Source organism: Oncorhynchus keta, chromosome 16 (genome assembly GCF_023373465.1).
Source record: "Oncorhynchus keta strain PuntledgeMale-10-30-2019 chromosome 16, Oket_V2, whole genome shotgun sequence".
Lineage (NCBI taxonomy): Eukaryota > Metazoa > Chordata > Actinopteri > Salmoniformes > Salmonidae > Oncorhynchus > Oncorhynchus keta.
The window spans coordinates 1,550,857-1,572,977 of NC_068436.1; the positions used below are offsets into that span (position 1 = coordinate 1,550,857).

General features: G+C 41.9%; 2 protein-coding genes across 4 annotated transcripts in view; both read left to right on the forward strand.

Moving 5' to 3' along the window:
- Positions 1-7,849, forward strand: part of arfip1 (ADP-ribosylation factor interacting protein 1 (arfaptin 1)) — a 31,503-nt gene extending 23,654 nt beyond the window's left edge. For all 3 annotated transcript variants that reach the window (XM_035789077.2, XM_035789078.2, XM_035789079.2), the window contains 4 exons: positions 87-308; positions 3,374-3,531; positions 3,895-4,069; positions 5,443-7,849. In XM_035789077.2, the coding sequence (XP_035644970.1) occupies positions 87-308; positions 3,374-3,531; positions 3,895-4,069; positions 5,443-5,598 (711 nt within the window). In that variant the 3' untranslated portion in view covers positions 5,599-7,849. The remainder of the gene's footprint in view (positions 1-86; positions 309-3,373; positions 3,532-3,894; positions 4,070-5,442) is intronic.
- Positions 7,850-14,223: 6,374 nt separating this feature from the next.
- Positions 14,224-22,121, forward strand: part of fhdc1 (FH2 domain containing 1) — a 65,117-nt gene continuing 57,219 nt past the window's right edge. Inside the window, 1 exon segment of the mRNA XM_035789080.2 lies at positions 14,224-14,392. The gene's annotated coding sequence lies outside the window, so the exon portion shown is untranslated.

Sequence of the window (22,121 nt, forward strand, 5' to 3'; positions counted from 1 at the left end):
GTTATTCTCGAATGCTAACAATGCTAATGCTAAATCATTCCATTTGGTCAGTTACACTAGGAATGCTAACACTTCTCTCCCCGCAGTGCACCAGGCAGATCTTGTCGGAGAAGCTGGGCCGCGGCTCGCGGACGGTGGACCTGGAGCTGGAGGGGCAGATCGAAGTGCTGCGCGACAACAAGCGCAAGTACGAACACGTGGTCAAACTGACCCAGACTCTGGCCAACCAGCTCACCCAGATGATGCAGACTCAGCGGCAGCTTGGCGATGCCTTCGCTGACCTCGGCCTCAAGTCGCCAGAGCTCCATGTGAGTCAGTCACTATTTTTTAACTTTGACCTAAACGAGCAACCTGAAGCTGGAGTAGGTTGAAGTAGTTGAAACGAATACAAGATCTGTTTTTTTCTTCATGCCTGTAATGTTAATGGAAGGTTAGGATTGGGAGTAAAGTAACCTCCTCCTAGATCTGTGGTTTGGGACATACCTTTTAAGGATGGCCGTTTCTGGCTCTGGTTTGTTATCAGTACTCTGAAATTACTTCTATTCCTCATCACTTTTTTTCCATAACCACTGATAGCTAGGTGAAAGGACTGGGTAGGTTAACACTATTCTGCTTTCACCTGTCAGATCAGTCAGTGATTTTTCTCCCCTTTTTTACTCGAGCTGCTTCAGGTTGCCTCAGTGCGGATGATGCTGAGTGGGTTCACTTGTGTTGAATTCTCAAATGCACTAAAAGCCTTTGATAAATTGGTTTAATTTGTATCTATATAAAATGGATTTAAAAGACAGACCGCTTAATGCAAAGCCGGACCTATTTTATTTGACTTAGCTGTTTTATACATGATGTATCATTTATTATTTGTAGTAAATGTATTATTGATGTACCCTGAAATAATAACCAAATATCCCTCGCACTAACTCTCTTGCACTGGCTCTATGCATACTCACACATACTACACTGGCTTTCCAACACACACACACACACACACACACACACACACACACACACACACACACACACTGCATACGCTCACACACACAAAACACGCCTACATGCATATTGACCCTAAACACACTCAGACACACTTAAACCCTCTTCACATACGCTGCTTCCACTGTTTCCTGACAAGGGGTTGGAACAAATGATTTCTCAATCGTTTCATTCTGAGCAGAACCGTCATTCCCCCCCCACCCACTGTTCTAAACAGCAAAGTGAAGTTCTGAACTGGTTCGAACCCCCAACAAGTAATGGTTTATATAGTTTCATTCTGAGCAGAACCGTCATTTCCCCCACCCACTGTTCTAAACAGCAAAGTGAAGTTCTGAACCGGTTCGAACCCCCAACAAGTAATGGTTTCTATAGTTTCATTCTGAGCAGAACCGTCATTTCCCCCCCGCCCACTTTTCCAAACAGCAAAGTGAAGTTCTGAACCGGTTCGAACCCCCAACAAGAAATGGTTTCTATAGTTTCATTCTGAGCAGAACCGTCATTTCCCCCACCCACTGTTCCAAACAGCAAAGTGAAGTTCTGAACCGGTTCGAACCCCCAACAAGTAATGGTTTATATAGTTTAATTCTGTTCCTTTTTAAACCTCAAATAATTGTATATATATTTTTTAAAACATTTAGCTCTACTTTAAATGACTTCACCAATGGATAGAGCAGCTTGCTATGGAGTGGGCAAGATATGTACATGCATTGGACAGACAAGTGTAGGGTGCAGCAGAAATGTTCCGGGTGAGGAGAGCGCTGGGCATGAAGGCATGGGCATGTTATGACATGCATGATCTGAATTGGGCACACAGAATTAGATCTATGAATGAGCGGCGTCGATGAGGAATCTTTTGAATGTCTTTGAACTTCGGAGTTTGACATTGGACCAGGGATAGCCCTTGATCATGACTCTCAGTTCCATTACATTACACATAACAGGCCGTTCGTTTTAAGAGCTAGACCACAGCTAGCTGGTATGTGTAGAGCGGCACCAGAGTTAAAGTAAAGACTTTTGTAGTTAATAAATCCAATGTGAAACGTGATATCGATAGTAACCTTAACCAGAATTGATAAAGTTCATCCATTGTCCTCTAATTTAAAAAATGCCTCTTGCTAATTTTTAAATCACGCTTGTAACGTCAGTAGCTTACAGTAGACTGCATGCTTCGGAGTGAGGGGAAGGTAGCCTACATACACACTGGCAAAGATTTTCAACTGGTGGGCAGCCTGACACTGGAAGTTTGAGTGACAGTGAGGGCTTTGCATAGGCGCTTTGAGTTTTTTGTTTGTTTGACTGGAACAAAATGCACGGAACATAAAATAACGTTATTAACCGGTTCTTCATATGCTTTTAAAATAATTCGTTCTGGTTCCGTTCCTCCCAAAAAAGTATTTTCCGGTTTTGCTATGTTCGCTGAACCGTTTCCTACCTCCCGATTGCCTGGTCCCTTTTATCCCTACCTACATGTACGTATTCCCTCAACTACCTCGTTATTTTGTGTTACTATTTCCTTATTGTTTTGTGCACATTTTTCTTTATAAAGGGCTCATTGCTAAGCATTTTACAGTGAAGACCACCTGTTTTTATTCTGGGCATTCATTTGAAATGCATGTTTTGTAAGTATTTGCTTATGCGTAAATGATAGCTAGTTTTTATAGCCACCTAAAACCCTTGTCAGATCTATAGGCAATTATGAACAGTAAACTGGGTGGGACCCGTACTTCATGTTCTATCTTTATTGTAATGGGATTTATGCACATCCCCCACCTGCTGCCTAATGAAAGGGTTGTGTGTGTGTGTGTGTGTGTGTGTGTGTGTGTGTGTGTGTGTGTGTGTGTACATGTTTGTATTTCAATGTTCTGTTTATGAGATGGTAGCACTGCCATGTTTCGTGTTAGATTTACTTCTGTTGTATGATGAATAAGCCTGTCCAAAATGGTTTATTTGCTGTGACATTTGGGCCTAGACATTCATGGTTTGTTAAGACTTCCATTTTGTATAAAAGGTTTAAATAAACATGTATCGAGATTTAAGAAAGCACAGCTCGTGGTTGGAAGTTAAATGTGACTGTCTGAATTGTCATTGGATGTCAAAATGATCTATGAGCTCTCAATTGGAAACCCTTTAAGGGAATTCTATAATGATTCAATATATGTAATTATGTCCTCACTCTAAAAGCAATTTTCCCATGACATTGATGGGTCACTCAATATCCATTCATCTCTTTAGGAAATAAAGACCTTTTGCCTCATATTTTAGGGAAGTAGTATTTTGATCATATTCAACGATGCTATGCTTGCTCAGATAATACAATTGTTCTCTGGTAGTCGTTATCTTATTGAATTGTCAAAAAAATGTGTGATGCAATCTTGTGTTTCAGGAGGAGTTTGGATATAATGCTGACACTCAAAAACTTTTGTCCAAAAATGGGGAGACCCTACTGGGAGCTATCAACTTCTTCATTGCCAATGTGAACACACTGGTGGACAAAACAATTGAGGACACTATGATTAACATCAAACAGTATGAAACTGCCAGGTAATATGAGAATATCAGTTTAAATTGGTTCACTGTTACTTATTGACTGACTTGCATCCTCTTATTGAACATTTTGAGGGCATATGTTATTCCTAGTCATTTTCTGATATGGACTCAGTTTAGGAAATTGCCATGGCCAATTAAGTGTTTTGGGGAGGTTTCATCAATGTTTTGTAGGATTTTGTTTGACTCTTGGACGTGTTATTATCCCTAGCCTGGTCGCAGATCTGTTTGTGCTGTATAATCAACTCCTCTGGTCGTTGTCTGGCAAGACGATGACCGCTGGAGTTGTCAAGACTGCTATAGTACCCGAAAAAAATAGTATGTAGTTGACTTCCGTCTGCTCTTTGACATCCCCTGTAGGGTTGAGTTTGACGCGTACCGCACAGACCTGGAGGAATTGAACCTGGGGCCGCGGGATGCCACCACTCTGCCCAAGATCGAATACTCCCAGCAGCAGTTCCAGATCCACCGCGAGAAGTATGAGAAGATGCGCAACGACGTCTCCATCAAGCTCAAATTCCTGGAAGAGAACAAGGTACTTCCGAAGCTAGTTTTAGGCTACTCCTGATATGGCAGCTAAGTCTTTTTTCAGCATCAAGGGCTAGTACAGAATACATGTGACCAGATTTTGCGTCCTTACTAGGATGTAATTGTCTTGGAACCTTTGCTGTCAACTAGGGATTAACATGGGCAACCAGCATCCTGGGACTGTCCCGGGAACACTTCACATTTCCCAAAATAATAACCTGGGAAATTACAAAAATTTTTCCCCAATGTTGCACTAATGCAATTCCAAAAATACTCAACATGCAGATGAGCCAAAAATAAAATAGCACATTGTCCCAACAGGTTGTCGCCGGTAAGCCTTTAGCCTAGCGTATTTACTTCACACAATTTACCCATAAAGTCAAAGCACATGCCTAATTGACACTGCTGGACTGCACATGCAACCCGAATGCAGTTAAACACTACACCAGGGGTGGTTAATTCCAGTCCTCGGGAGCCTGATTGGTGTCACAGTTTTGCCCCAGCCCCAGCTAACACACCTGACTCCAATATTCGCCTAATCATGATCTTCAGTTTAGAATGCAATTTGCTTAATCAGGTGTGTTTGCTACGGACGGAGAAAGTGTGACACCAACAGGCCCCCGAGGACTGGAGTTGCCCACCCCTGCCCTACACTATAGCCTATAAAATGTGTGCTTCTTTGAGCTGTCATTGTGACTCTTCAGACAGTCACAAATTGTATAGGCCCATACCTAATTCACTGTTCAAGAGTCGTATGACTTGGGGCTAGAAGCTGTTGAGAAGCCTTTTGGACCTAGATTTGGCACCCTGGTACCACTTGCCATGGTAGCAGAGAGAACAGTCTATGACTAGTGTGGCTGGAATATTTTACCATTTTTAGTGCCTTCCTCTGACACCGCCTGGTATGGAGGTCCTGGATGGCAGGAAGCTTGGCCCCCGTGATGTACTGGGCCGTACGCACTACCCTTTGTAGTGCCTTGCGGTCGGAAGCCGAGCAGTTGCCATACCAGGCAGTGATGCTCTCGATGGTGCAGCTGTATAACTTTTTTAGGATCTGATTACCCATGCCAAATCCTTTCAGTCTCCTGTGGGGGAATAGGTTTTGACGTGCCCTTTTCACAACTTTTTTGGTGTGCTTGTATATGGACTTGGTCTTTTACCCAAATAGGGCTGTCTTCTGTATACTGAAATGCTCTGAGACAAGGTTGGCCAAATCTAAAACTGACCAGTGTAGCTGTTTGAAAAGTCTGGTGGGATATTTGCTAAATAAATTAAAAAACTGGTCCATTACACAGTTGTTCAACCGGCATTAAATGCAACTGTGTTGTCTGACTCTGTGTGCTTATGTCTTTCTGTTCTTTCTCCTCCTTCCTCTCCCAGGTGAAAGTGTTGCACAACCAGCTGATCCTCTTCCACAATGCCATCGCAGCATACTATGCAGGAAACCAGCAGCAGCTGGATCAGACGCTCAAGCAGTTCCACATCAAGTTGAAAATGCCCGGCGGGGATACACCATCTTGGCTGGAGGAGCACTAATCAACCGATCCACCCCTCCCAAAAAATCTAGTGGTTTGGTCTGGAGAGGCATCAGGAAATGCTCTCCCCTCCCTGTCTGCCTCTGTTCCTCCCACTTTTCTTCAGGATTGTAAAAGTTGTTAGGCAAAGCAACACTAAGACAAATAAATAATTTAAAAAACAAAGAAATATTTATCAATCTCTTGGTTGATAAACTGTACGTCCTGTTTTCTACTATGCTCTTGTTCTTCCTGTACAAGGAAATCCATTGACCGTTCTAATCGTGAAGTGGCCATCTCTCTTTTTCTCTCGTTCTCTTCTTTTTTTACATGGAACTGCTGCAGTTCTTTTCGAATCATGGGAAATTCACTTTTTGGGGTTGATTTGACAAATCTAGTGAGAAGCACAGAGATGCTAAATACATTTTGGAAAGTGTAAAAGGACTTTTTACTCCAGCTTATGAATGTTGTATCTCGACACTGTAGAGACGTTTTGGGACAAATGGCCGTCATCTTCTTGACTCTGCATCCAGTTGGTTAACTTATCTCCACTTTTTGTAAAACTCTGGCCACCTATTGATGGAGTAACACTAATGATAGGCATCATTAAATGTACATGATGCATCATAAGCAAGATGTGACACCTGTTATACCCAGTGTATGACTGTAGGAAATGGATTACCACCTTCTTGGAATTAAATACAGTAGATTAGATGGTTGGTTTTCACTGTTTGAGTCATTGCATTGTACTGTAATGAATGGCCATTTTATAACAAGCGTCAATGTCATGTTTAAGGTGCTATTATGTTGCAATAATGATGTTCATTAGTGTTAACCATTTGTGTTTGTCTTTGACTTTAATCATGGGTATATGATAGACAATATTAATTATTGAATTGAACATTTTGTAATTCCAGAGAAACTGAAAGACCAGCCTTACCACGTGAACTTGATGTGCCTTGTTTTATGTCTGTACAAATCTCTCGCTCTGTCTGATGTTTCAACTAAACACAGACCCCTCACACTGCCAGCTTCAGGACCATATAGCTGTAGATGGATAGATAAAGAATGGACCAAACATACCTACATCACATACACTCCATACCAACATAAACCACTCAATTATCCTATTTCACGATTACCTCGCCGTGTGAATAGAATCCTTTTTGCTGCATTTGAGAAGAGGGGTAAATACGAGTTAAATCTCTAATTAGCAGCTGTTATCTGCTTTAAAGCTAACCTATATGCTAAACGTGAACGTAAATGTTTGCATTTTAGAATGAGCAACAGTTCAGTCTTAGCATTGGACAATGACAATCTATGCTAATTAATGGCACAAAGAAGCATGTTGATTCCCTTGACTTTCCAATTGCAGTCATTTAAAAAAAATGATATCTTCCTCTCAAATATATATATATAATACTGCACATTTATGTACATGAGACAAAAACACTTGTAAGAACTGTGTATATGAGATGAAAGTGGACCTGAAAAACATTTGTACATAGGAAAGACCAGCATCCTCTGCCTGAGCTTCTAAACATTTGAATAGTTATTTTCTGAATACTATGGTTATTTCCTTCGAAAGGACCACAGGTATTCAAGCCAGCTGTCTCGTCCCCGCGGGCAAAATATGGGATGTCATAATGATGTTATATTCTGGTTGAAATGTTAGCCAGATGACAACCAGGGGAAGACATCTTTTTCATGACGCCATATTTTGGTTGTGGTAAAATGACATCTAAAACACCTTCCCTTTAGAACCTGACCATAATATTCACAAAATAATGTTATTGCAACCAGTTTTGCCCACGGGTTCCTCTGTCTTCTATTTGTACCTACAGTACCATTCCTGCTGTACAACAGCGTGTGTGCATTGTACATCAATCTGTTCAATGAATTGATGTAAGCATAGATAAATATATATATTTGTAATTTCCTCTATTTTACCTTAGATATTTTATAGGGTATATGAATGAAGCGACGGGGCATTTTTCTCATGGTGATTAACAGATGTTGAGTTCAAAAACAGGTTTCTGAATGTTGTGTAAAGTCTTTTGGGGGAAAATAAAATGTTTTCTTCATGAATGTCTCATTTGGTGTTTTGGTATGTTTCCAATAATTGAGTGAAGGTGTTTTTATATTTTCACAACTTCTTTGCATTTTTGCCTTTGTTATATGATTTGTGTGTATTTAGCCTCATTTTGTGCTGCCACCAGGTCCTGCTATGCGAAGTCTTAGCTACAGTATATAAATAAAGATATTTTCTGGTGTCCCCTTTTTAATTTGTATTTTAAACCTAAAATGCACATTGATATGGCCTGTTTTCTATTGATAAAGAGATTAATTCATTATGGAAGCATATTTTATATGACTAAAGCACATCCTAAAACTGAGTGGAATATATATATATATAATTTTTAAACAATTCTAGTGCATCATCCATCTCCTTTGATTTGTGGCTTTTCCAAGTATTTTATAGTCACCTACCTGCAACATACACAAGTCTTAAGCATCACAGGATCTAGCTGATTAGTTAAGAACCAGAATGGATGTGAAGTTTAAAGTCGGGTCTTCTCAAAGCCATAACAACATAAAAGCAAGTGCTTGTGGAACTGATTTGTCAGTGCTTAATAAATTGTTGTCGCTCTGAAATTCGTCAACAATTCAACTTTCCTCGCTCCTGGTCAGTTTTCAACGATTTCATTCCTCAGATTCTATAGTTTGTCATTTTTTCTGATTGCACAATTTCAGAATGTCAAAAGCCTATCAGTTTTAACAGTCCATTTGTGGTCATCAGACATTAACAGTGTAAGTGGTCACTCACGGGATATATTATTCATAAACATAGACTATGGTATATGTTATTTATGTTTGCCTGGATCACTGTTACTGTAATATAGAATGATCTGTTTTGTATACATGTTTGGCATGTAAAACACCTGCATAAAGTCATGTGTGCCTCTTAAGTGTGACACATAAAACATGTAAGTGTATCCTAGCTCATCCCAGGCCTAAACACACTAATAACAACAGTAATATCTAGGCCGCATAAAACAAACCTTGACACCAACAAATCTGTCACCATAGTGAGGGTGACAAAGTGGCTGTATTGTAGTAGCACTCCCTTGAGCGAGTGGTGAATTCTGGAAGGGCTCTTAAGTTGTTTATGTGCCCCACTCCTCCTACCACCCTTGGGAAGTAAAAGAAGCTTGTAGAAACCGATTGGATTAGCCATTTACACAACAGCCACCGTCCTCAGAGCATGCGCAGACCAGCTGGTGTGTTTACAGACATGTTCAATTGCTCCCTATCCCAGTCTGCTGTCAACACATGCTTCAAGATGGCCACCATTGTTCCTGTACCCAAAAAGTCAAAGATAACTGAACTAAATGACTATCGCCCCTGTAGCACTCATTTCTGTCATGTAGTCATGAAGGGAAGAGAGAGACTAGTCAAGGATTACCTTCCACCCTAGACCCACTTCAGTTTGCATACCGCCCCAACAGGCCCACAGACAATGTCATCGCCATCATGAATGGCTAATTTGCCCTATCCCATCTGGACAAGAGGAATACCTATGTAAGAGTGCTGTTCATTGACTTCAGCTCAGCATTCAACACCATAGTACCCTCCAAGCTCATCATTAAGCTTTCAACCCCGCCCTGTGCAATTGAGTCCTGGACGGGCCGCCCCCAGGTGGGGGGCAACATCTCCAATTCACTAATCCTCAACACTGGGGCCCACAAGGGTGCATGCTCAGCCCCCTCCTGTACTTCCTGTTCACCCATGACTACGTGGCCATGCACGCCTCCACCTCAATCATCAAGTTTGCAGACGACACAACAGTAGTGGGCTTGATTACCAACAACGACGAGACAGCCTACAGGGAGGAGGTAAGGGCACTCGGAGTATGGTGTCAGGTAGGGGAGCACCCCCCTATCCACATCGACGGGAGAGTAGTGGAGAAGGGGGCAAGTTTTAAGTTCCTCGGCATACACATCACGGTCAAACTGAAATGGTCCACCTATATAGACAGTGTGGTGAAGAAGGCGCAACAACGCCTCTTCAACCTCAAGAGGCTGAAGAAATTTGGTTGTGACCTAAAACACTTTACATCACAGCCTGGTACGGCAACTGCACCGCCATCAACCGCAAGGCTCTCCAGAGGGTGGTGCGGTCTACACAACGCACCACCAGGGGAAAACTACCTGCCCTCCAGGACACCTACAGCACCCGATGTCACAGGAAGGCCAAAAAGATCATCAAGGACAACAATCAGCCGAGCCACTGCCTGTTCACCCCGCTACCATCCAGAAGGCGAGGTCAGTACAGGTGCATCAAAGCAGGGACCGAGAGACTGAAAAACAGCTTTTATCTCAAGCCCATCAGACTGTTAAACAGCCATCACTAACTCAGTGAGGCTGCTGCCTATATACAGACTCAAATCATTGGTTGCTTTAATAAATGGATCACTAGTCACTTTAAATAATGCCACTTTAATAATGTTTACAAATCTCACATTACTCATCTCATCTATATACTGTATTTTATACCATCTATTGCATCTTGCCTATGCCGCTCGGCCGTCACTCATCCATATGTTTACATGTACATATTCCTATTCCATCCCTTTACATTTGTGTGTATTAGGTAGTTGTTGTGGAACTGTTAGATTACTTGTTAGATATTACTGCACTGTCGGAACTAGAAAATCAAGCATTTCGCTACACTCGCATTAACATCTGCTAACCATGTGTATGTAACCAATAACATGTTATTTTATTTGATCATCAGCTAGCCTAGCCAGGCGCATTAATGAAATAGCATAGAGTCCAGTACCGCATTGGCATGATGGCTAGGCTAAGTATCCCCAAGTCTATATTGGGGACTTACGTGAACGGTAGGCTCAAAATAGGATTTTGCATGAATGTAATCATGAGTCTGAGGTGGGCAGTATGGAGAGGAACCTGAAGGTATAGGCCCTGAGAGAGATGCCTGCTTGTGCTTGAGAGGATGTGGCTGTCAATGTCACTTATGTACAGGCGGTTGACTGAGCATATGTTTTAGCACACGCACACACACACACACACTTCAGGTGCTTCTACACCTGCATTGCTTGCTGTTTGGGGTTTTAGACTGGGTTTCTGTACAGGACTTTGTGACATCAGCTGATGTAAGAAGAGCTTTATAAATCAATTTGATTTGATTGACTTCAGGGAAAGGTGTGTGTGTATGTGTTCACATTTTGTGCTGCCATAAGACATGGGTCCAAGGCCCATGTAGCAAAGGGCTCACTTAACAATTACACAGCACACTCACAGTACGTCTGCCTCCCAGAGGGTGTCATGGAAATGGATTGATATTTGTCATTAAGACTAACCAGCAGCTGATGTGTATCTGGTGTTTTTGGTCACCTTTGATTTGTTTTATTTATCCGTTATTTTACCAGGTAAGTTGACTGAGAACACGTTCTCATTTACAGCAACGACCTGGGGAATAGTTACAGGGGAGAGGAGGGGGATGAATGAGCCAATTGTAAACTGGAGATTCTTAGGTGACCGTGATGGATGGAGGGCCAGATTGGGAATTTAGCCATGTTATGTTTGCTAAGTCTAGATTTTTTAAAAACTGAGCACTGAGTAAAGGTGAAATGGTGTCACTATGACATGTATAAGCCTACTGCATAACAGTTTAGTTTCATTGTTATTATATTACATTTATGGCTGGTTTCCCAGATACAGTGGGACAAAAAAGTATTTAGTCAGCCACCAATTGTGCAAGTTCTCCCACTTAAAATGATGAGAGAGGCCTGTAATTTTCATCATAGGTACACTTCAACTATGACAGACAAAATGAGAAGAAAAAAATCCAGAAAATCACATTGTAGGATTTTTAATGAATTTATTTGCAAATTATGGTGGAAAATAAGTATTTGGTCACCTACAAACAAGCAAGATTTCTGGCTCTCACAGACCTGTAACTTCTTCTTTAAGAGGCTCCTCTGTCCTCCACTCGTTACCTGTATTAATGGCACCTGTTTGAACTTGTGTTTGCATTATGATGACTGTATTGTAGTAGCAGTTTGCATTATGATGACTGTATTGTAGTAGCAGTTTGCATTATAATGACTGTATTGTAATAGCAGTTTGCATTATGATGACTGTATTGTAGTAGCAGTTTGCATTATGATGACTTATTGTAGTAGCAGTCTGCATTATAATGACTTTGCATTATGATGACTGTATTGTAGTAGCAGTTTGCATTATAATGACTGTATTGTAATAGCAGTTTGTATTATGATAGCTGTAGTGACTTAGCACACTGCCCACCAATGAGAAGTCTTATAACACCATGTCCCTGTCATAGTGACAATGTCAAATACAATTGAACCACAAAAAAAAAAAACATAAATCAGTGAGGTTTTCGATTACTTTTGTACCAAGTATAGTGTAGATCCCTGTGTATACTTGTTGCAAATCACATCTTCAACACGTGTGCCCAATTTCTCAGGGTAATTGAATTAAGAAACCCGCAACTGGTACACTTTTCACCACCTAATGCCTGTATCAATGTCACCCAGTTCTGTCGCAGGACAATTCATGTTTATGCTCCGCTTTGCATAATTGGTCCAAATCTCTAGTTGAGTAAAATTATTATATGCTCAACCTCAAACGAGTTGAGCCGCCACCTCAGCAAGAGACATTTAGCTCGAGGAAAGAGGGAGAAGAGAGTGGAAGTATTTCATTGGGTCTTTGCATGGAAGGACTGTGGGCTAATTAATGTGTTTATTCATGAATCCCCTTGACTGTAGGTTTTCATTCATTCATCAACCTCTGTCTAGGCTATGAGATTTTGATAAGTGTCTGTCCCTGCGAGAAAAAAAATGTAATAGCCATATGATTTCAAATATGGCAGACATGAAGATTTGAGCCAGTTTGCCACAGCAGGAAAATAATCCTGCAGCAACAGGACATGTGAATTATTATGTGGATTATGATTCATGGACATTTTGGTAAGTGTTGATACATTTTTCATTAGGGAAAATCCAATACAATTTTAGCTCCTTATCCTGTAGTAGCAGTTCATTTGATCAAATACGGTTACAGTATAAGCAGACAGCTTACTATCACATCATTAATTCAGCGTTTAGGGCTTTAAAACGAAGGGCTGGTCAGTGCCGTTAGATATGGGATCTGTAGCGTTGCATGGCATTCATCTTGAAGTAGCAAATAAGTGTAAATGTTTGCAGCAAAGGCTGTGGCACTTTAGTAATATATATAAGGCTGGTTTCCCTGACACAGATGAAGTCCTGTACTATTAAACTCTCTCAAAGCTCTCTCAAGTCCTGGACTAGGCTTCATTTGTGTCTGGGAAACCGGTCCATACAGTATAACAACCTACCTTCCTGTCAGTTTGAATCTCTTTTCTTCACACACACACGCACACACGCACACACACGCACGCACGCACGCACACACACACACACACACACACACTCTCTCTCTCTTTATAATTGGATTTTGCCTGTGAATTTAAAATTGGGGGACCATCCTTCAAGGTGGGTTACATTTAGGGACCAAACAGAGGTCCGGTGACAGCCCATTGTTATTGAGAAGAATAAAAACAGGACATACAGTAGGGGAGATAGGGTGAATCTTCGGGTCAACAGTGGGGGGTCTACTGGGAATTTCCAGGTGAACAAAAAGGAGAGCTGTCAAATCAATCAGAATCATCTCGGTTTAATTACAAGTTGCAACAGGGAGACACCCCCAGCACAGAAGCAGAGAACATGTCTAACTTGACCTTAGCAGAGAAGGCTCTTCTATCCTAATTACACAGGACCAAATGTTCTGAAAACAACAGCCTGGGAGGCTTGTAAGGAAGTCAAAACAACTCTGTCAGCTGCTGCAGAATCACACAGTGTTTCACAGACTACAACAAACAATCAGTATCCTTGGTCCTTGGAACTCCAGTCTGGCGTCAATCACTATCAACAGATACAGTTTAATCCACAACATACAATCCATCAACCTACAGTGTATTATAGAAAGGGAAAACATCAAAATAAATGTTCATGTTAAATATTCCCCATCACAAGGGGTCACGGTCAGAACTGAACTGTTAATAGTTATATAAATGTTGTACTCCTGACCTTAAATGCTACCAAGCATCTGTCACCTTTCTGTATTATTCTCATTTTACTCACCATCATCTGTCTCTTCAGGTCCTCTCTCTTCCTATCTCTATCCCATGCACTCCCTTCATCTTCGTGGCCTCCACCAAAATAGTCACCTTCAAAGACATCAGTAGCTAGCCTATGATATGTTTGCCCTACAGGTGGTGATTTTCTACTTCTTCAAGAAATGCTGACTAATACTATTGCAGAGGCCTATTTGCGAACTGCATATACGTAGTTTGCAAAACGAAAGCGTATAAAGCTAACAAACGTGGTGTCAAAACGTTGACATTCATAATAAGACATCAATAACCGCAACAAGACCCGTTGAGGCGCGCGACACCAGCGCAAGATATGGGTGGACACACCGCGTTCACCTGAGCCAATCACGTTTGAGATTGTGCACGCGTTCGCTTTGCTGCTTGGCGGCTGCTGCTGCTGCTGCTGTCGCCGCTGCCGCCCTTCAATCGATTCTCGTCCCTCAAAGCAGCCGCAACGAACAGAGGACACCGTCGCTGCTCTAACAACCAAAATAAAAACAACATACACCTTTTCTTTCTCTGAAAAGTACACCTGCTAACTAAAACATTATCCATGCGGATTACCTAGTATGTATTTTACCATCCTAGCTCTCTCGGTAAGTGATTCATCAGTCTATTATTTGCTTATTTAGAGTCTGCAATTAAGTATAGTAGCTAACTCACTGCAACTGATGCGTGAAATGACATCATGCAAGTCAGTGCTTCTACACAGTTGTTCTTATATGAAGTTTATTTGCTCTTTGTGTGGATGTCTGTGCATAAGGTTGTTTGAACCTTCATGTATTTTCCAGCCTGAAATCCTTCCTTCGTTTTTAGCGTTGTTTTACAAGATGTTGTAGCCTACTATGGGAATGGTACAGTATAGACAATTACATCCAACATTGATTCCTAATTCTATTGATAGGACAATGTCACAGGATAAGGATATTGTAGCTTAGTATCTTTGATAACAATGCACATGTCATGGCATGTGTGAGCATACCATATTGTATGTTAATCTATTCTGGCTTTACAAATATGTTATGTATTTGTAGTCAGAAAATGTACAAGTGGTCACAGTTTTGCCAAATATCTATCTGTTAAAATAATCAATATGCTTGTATTTGGCTTTAACATTTTAACATGACAGAATTCATTCACATGTCTTTAATTTAATACAATTAACAGTGATTGTTAAATGTTTGATTTAACTAGGCAAGTCAGTTAAGAACAAACTCTTATTTACAATGATGGCCTAGGAACAGTGGGTTAACTGCCTTGTTCAGGGGCAGAACAACAGATTTTTACCATCAGCTCAGGGATTTGATCTAGCAACCTTTTGGTTACTGGCTCGATGCTCTAACCACTAGGCTACCTGCCACCCCAATTCTAATTGATTCAGGTTTGCCACCAATTGATAATGTAAGTTTGCCAATTGCCATCAATTGATTTTGTTGGCTTGCTTTGAATTTATTGCAAACTGTGTAAAGTCTACTAAACTGCATCTAAGATTGATGATATTGTTTTGTGTGAAAATAGTATTACCATACAAAAACAACTATTTCTTCCACCAAAACACCTGCTCCATCTCTCTGAAAACGCATGAATTCATTGCTGCATACATGTACAGTATGTTTGCATTTGGCAACAATGTTGAATGTTGCAGTTCACCAATCGTCTCAAAACAAGAGTTGAAAATGACAACTTCTTCAAAAGCAATTCCAATGTTATTGTGGATGTTCTCAAGTCAATTAGTAGCTCTGTGACCCCTCAACCCACGAGGCTACATGTAAGGCTTTGCAACTCTGCCTGCGTTGGTCTAATCCCAAAACCCTCGCTCTTCCTTGGCCTTTGTATGCCATTTCTCATGCTGAGATGAATGAGAGGCAATCCATTCAAGTAAGGGGAACATTGCCCAAGAAAAAAAAAAGTTGCTCCCCTCCCCGGGTCTGGTCAAGGGGTGGGTTGGTATCCCCCCCGTTACCGTGGATACCGGGACCAACGGGGGAAAACTACATTTTGTGACGCCATCGGCCATCTTATGGGGCCTTGGAGGAGGCTTGATTGATTTGTGTGGGAGCAGTATAATAAAAAAAGGGTGGGAAGCTGGGGTGTACTTTAAGTTCTACAATTCTGTTTTCTTAAATCGTGTCTATAAAAGTGTTACAGCTTAGATTGTTGTAAAAGGTTGGGTTTACCCATGCTTATTGCACACACAAAAAACAACTTCATCTGATTTGAATTGGAATGTGATTCTGATTCTGATGTTATTCTGAAAGGAAGTGAGATGAGCTTTTCTCTCCCTTTCTTTTAACGGTGGAAATTGCGTATAACTGCTGCTGTGCCGCACTGTCATGGAAATAGAAAAGGTCAGAGCGCTGTAAAGTTCAGGAGTGGAAAATGCGATGTCTTCATCTACAACAATGACGCCACAATACGCACCGGAAAGAGAACAACGAGACTTTAAAAAGTCTATATAACTCACTATGACAATATACTTCCAACACAAACCTTATCGGGTTTGAGGTTTTAATCAAGTAAATCTTCAGGATTCATATTACATGTTTACTTTGTGAGGTAGATGAACGTTAATATGTTTTAACTGTTTAGTATTGGAAAACTACTTCATTGTCAATGGGGTGCGTAGTATCATTAAGCACTCTTGTAATTGCAAGCACACATATGGGTCACCTATAATCAGGCTTCCTCAGGGTACAAGGGTCTGGGGTATTTGTCTTGCTCTGAGCTAATGCCCTGGGCACCTTGCACCTTGTTGTTCGCCTCTTGAAGTAAACATCAGGTGTTTTCAGTTCTTCCCTGCTTCCCCCTCCTATTATCTCTATGGTAACATCAGCAGCATGACTTCCTCATCTGCCTAGGGCCTAGGCCAATCACCGCATTCTGTGTCAGGGTTGAATATGTTGATCAAACTGAAGAAGCCATTTTGAAATGTCATTTAATTTCAAATGTCATTTTGAATAAAGACAGATACAATGACACCGTTGACACATTGAATACACAACAGTCACACACTTTAACCCACACTAATTTCCTGTGCTTGTCCCTAGATGAGCATTAAAGTATATATTTAAAAGTAAAACCTGGTTGCACGGTACCATAAAAGGTGTTATTCTAGCCAACATTCTAAATACCAATATTAGAGGCTCAGTTAGTAGAACTCAGTGTTCCATCATCTCCGGGCGAGACATTCACCACCTGTTAACAATGGAACAAAGGGGACGGATTCATACCTTTGTTTTGATGCTTATCTCAATTCACTGTGTTTCCCTGTTCTGTGTGTTCCCTTCTCTCATTCCCCTCTGTCAATGGATCTGACTTGTCTTTCCCAATGAATATCCCCACTTTTCTTAACTCTAGATAGTCTTGGTGATTTAGAGACAGTTTATTTGTGATATGGTGTTTTTCAATTGTGCTCTCAGAATGGCAGTAATTAGCCTCCACCTCTCTCGGGGCTCTCATTCTATACTGACCGAAAATATAAACGCAACATGTGAAGTGTTGGTACCATGTTTCACAAGCTGAAATAAAAGATCCCAAAAATTGTCCTACGCACAAAAAGCTTATTTTCCTAAAATGTTGTCTCCTTTGCCAAGATAATCCATCCACCTGACAGATGTGGCATATCAAGAAGCGGATTAAACAGCATGATTATTACACATGTGCACCTTGTGCTGGGGACAATAAAAGGCCACTCTAAAATGTGTATGCATGCTAACTGCAGGAGTGAACACCAGAGCTGTTGCCAGAGAACTTCTCTACCATAAGCCGCCTCCAAGGTCTTTAAAAATCATCTGAGATCATCTGAGACTAGCTACCCGGACAGCTGATGAAACTGTGGGTTTGCACAACCAAAGAATTTCTGCACAAACTGTTAGAAACTGTCACTGGGAAGCTCATCTGCGTGCTCGTCGTTTTCACCAGGGTCTTGACTTGACTGCAGTTCGGCATTGTAACCGACTTCAGAGGGCCAATGCTCACCTTCAATGGCCACTGGCATGCTGGAGAATTGCACTCTTCACAGATGAATCCCAGTTTTAACTGTCCCGGGCAGATGAACATTTTAATGTACAGAGATACCATGACGAGATCCTGAGGCCCATTGTCGTGCCATTCATCCAACACCATCACCTCATGTTTCAGCATGATAATGCACGGCCACATGTTGCAAGGATCTGTACACAATTCCTGGAAGCTGAAAATGTCCCAGTTCTTCCATGGCTTGCATGGGATGGGATGCTCTGGATCGACGTGTACGACCGCGTGTTCCAGTTCCCGCCAATATCCACCAACTTCTTACAGCTATTGAAGAGGAGAGGGACAACATTCCACAGGCCACCATCAACAGCCTCATCAACTCTATGCGAAGGAGAAATGTTGCGCTGCATGAGGCAAATGGTGGTCACACTGACTGGTTTTCCGACCACGCCTGCACCTTTTTTTGGTATCTGTGACCAACAGATGCATATCTGTATTCCTAGTCATGTGAAAGCCATAGATTAGGATCTAATGAATTAATTTCAACATATTTCCTTATATAAACTGTAACTCTATAATACCTTAGAAATTGTTGCATGTTGCGTTTATATTTTTGTTCCGTGTAGTATGACAAAGTTGTTTGTATTGTTGGGGGACAATGTCATCTGGTTGATTTGATCTGTTATGTAGGCCACTACTTTCCTGGGGACACGATATCTCCCACTGCAATTGTGAAAGTGTGTCCTTTGGAGACTGTTTGGGGGATAAAGTAGGTTGTCCAAGGCCAGCAGCTCTCTGTTTTATTGCTGTAATACGAATCTTGAAGACTTGCAGTGTCATGTAAAGTGACACACATTATAATTGGTTACATTTTGACAAGGTTATTTTAACTGTCTGTCTGTATATCTCCTTCTGGATTAAGTGGACTGAAATATGTGGCTTTCCTCCACCCCACATGAAAAAATACTATAGTGTACGTTGGTATGAATACTATAGTATTCACTGTATTGTTTTTGCAGACTGTAGTATCATGACCTAGATTGACGCTGGAGGGAAAAGCAGCTGTTTTACGGGTTCCTGACCAATTGTGCTATTTTGTGTATTTTTTTGCATTGATCGTAACTTTTTTGTTCATCATGTTTCTGCCATCATTCCCTATGACCAAAAAGAGCTTCTGGACATCAGAACAGCTATCACTGACCTTAATTTGGATGAGGACATATTGATTATTACGGAACAAGCCAAAGTCAACAATACTCGGAGAAGGAGGAGGTGGCGCTATAGAGGCCGGCGTGTGGGATACCTGATAAGACTACGTCAGAGAGTGGATAAACCGCCTCTGCCCTCTGTTCTACTGGCAAACATGCAATCACTGGAGAATAAACTGAACGAGCTCCAATCAAGACTATTCTATCAACGTGATATGAAGACCTCTAATATCCTATGTTTCACAGAGTCGTGGCTGAACAAGGACATGGAAAATATAAATCTAACTGATTTTTCTATACATCGGTAGGACAGAACGGCAGCGATGGTGTGTCTCTCTGTTAACAACAACTGTTGCGCAATCTCTAATATTAAGGAAGTCTCAAGTTTGTTATCGCCTGTTATCATGATAATATATCATGATAAGCTGTGGACCATACTATTTACCAAGTGAGGTTTCATCTATATTTTTCATAGCTGTCTATTTATTAGCACAAACCGATGTTGGCACTAAGACCGGACACAACAAGCTGTATAGGGCCATAAGCAAATAAAAAAATGCTCACCTGTGATTTTAATGCAGGAAAACTGAAATCTGTTTTACCTCATCTCTACCCGTATGTAACCCGTGCAACTAGAGGCAAAACACTTTAGATCACCTTTCCTCCACACACAGAGACGCATACAAAGCTCTCCCTCGCCCTCCATTTGGCAAATCTGACCATAACGCTATCAACCTGATTCCTGCTTTACAAGCAAAAACTCAAACAGGAAGGACCAGTGACACGCTGAATATGAAAGTGTTCTGATGAAGCGGATGCTAAACTACAGGACTGTTTCGCTAGCACAGACTGGAATATGATCCGGATTCCTCCGATGGATCGACGACGTCGTCCCCACAGTGACCTTACATACTGCATGCATTTTGATGGAGGGAAACTGGGTGGATTATTGACTGAAGCGTGCCAGCTAAACTGAGTTTTTATGGATATAAAGTAGGACATTATCGAACAAAAGGACCATTTGTGATGTATCTGGGACCTTTTAGAGTGCCAACAGAAGAAGATCATCAAAGGTAAAGCATTTTGCCTTTCGTGGCGCACCTGCCTGGTTGAAATATGTTTTTCATACTTTTGTATGCGGGGCGCTGTCGTCAGATAATGGCATGGTGTGCTTTCGCCGTAAAGCCTTTTTGAAGTCGGCTGGATTATAAAGAAGTTAAGCTTTTGATGTATTACACTTGTGATTTTATGAAAGTTAAATATTTATAATTCTGTAGTTTGAATTTCACGCTCTGCAGTTTCACCGTCCCACCTGCCCATAAGAAGTTAACAGGTGCGGTTTAATGGGTCACGTTTCGGAGGAGGCATGACTCGACCTTCGCCTCTCTTGAGCCCGTTTGGGAGTTGCAGCGATGAGACAAGATCGAAATTGGATATCACGAAATTGGGGAGAAAAATTTAGAATGCTGTTCATTGACTACAGCTCAGTGTTCAACACCATAGTGCCCTCTAAGCTCATCACTAAACTATGGACCCTGGGATTATATAACTCCCTCTGCAACTGGATCCTGGACTTCTTGATGGGCCTTCCCCTTCATTAAGTTTGCAGGCGACACCACAGTGGTAGGCCTGATCACCAACGATGATGAGACAGCCTATAGGGAGGAGGTCAGAGACCTGGTAGTGTGGTGCCAGGACAACAACCTCTCCCTCAACGTGATCAAGACTCAGGAGATGATTATGGACTTCAGGAAAAGGAGGACCGAGCATGCCTCCATTCTCATCGACGGGGCTGTAGTGGAGCAGGTTGAGAGCTTCAAGTTTCTGGGCGTCCACATCACATCTGACTGGTTGTATCACTGCCTGGTATGGCAACTACTTGGCCTCTGACCGCAAGGCATGACAGAGGGTTGTGCATACCAGTGACATGTTCAGAGTGTCACTGGTTCTTCCTGTTAGAGTTAATGATGGTGTTGGAGTCGTGCCTGGCTGTGCCGTCACGAGTGAACAGGGAGTAGGACTGGAGGGGACTGAGCATTCACCCCGTGTTGAGGATCAGCGGATCAGTGTTGAGGATCAGCATGGTGGATGTGTTGTTACATACCCTTACCACCTTGGGGCGGCCTGACAGGAAGTCCAGGATCCAGTTGCAGATGGAGGTGTTTAGTACCAGGGTCCTTAGCTTAGTGATGAGCTTTGAGGGCACTATGGTGATGAACGCTGTGCTGTAGTCAATGAATAGCATTCTCACATAAGTGTTCCTTTTGTCCAGGTGGGAAAGGGCAGTGTGGAGTGCAATAGAGATTGCATCATCTGTGGATCTGTTGGGCGGTATGCAAATTGGAGTGGGCCTTGGGTTTCTGGGAGAATGGTGTTGATGTGAGCCATGACCAGCCTTTCAAAGCACTTCATGGCTACAGACGTGAGTGCTACGGGTCGGTAGTCATTTAGACAGGTTACCTTAGTGTTCTTGGGTACAGGGACTATGGTGGTCTGCTTGAAACATGTTGGTATTACATAGGTGGAACATTTCAGTGAAGACACTTGCCAGTTGGTCAGCGCATGCTCGGAGTACACGTCCTGGTAATCAGTCTGGCCCTTTGGCCTTGTGAATGTTGACCTGTTTAAATGTCTTACTCAATTCGGCTACTTAGAGCGTGATCACACAGTCGTATTGAACAGCTGATGCTCTCATGCAATGTTTCAGTGTTACTTGCCTCGAAACGAGCATAAAAGTAATTTAGCTTGTCTGGTAGGCTCGTGTCACTGGGTAGCTCTCGGCTGTGCTTCCCTTTGTAGTCTGTAATAGTTTGCAAGCCCTGCCACATCCTACTAGCATTGGAGCCGGTGTAGTATGATTCAATCTTAGTCCTGTACTGACACTTTGCCTGTTTGACGGCTCGTCAGAGGGCATAGTGGGATTTCTTATGAGCTTCCGGGTTAGAGTACCGCTCCTTGAAAAAGGCAGCTCTACCCTTTAGCTCAGTGCGGATGTTGCCTGTAATCCATGGCTTCTGGTTGGGGTATGTACGTGCAGTCACTGTGGGGATGACGTCATCGATGCACTTATTGAAGAAGCTAGTGACTGATGTGGTGTACTCCTCATAGACTGTTCTGTCTGCTACAGCAAGGCAAGCGGTAC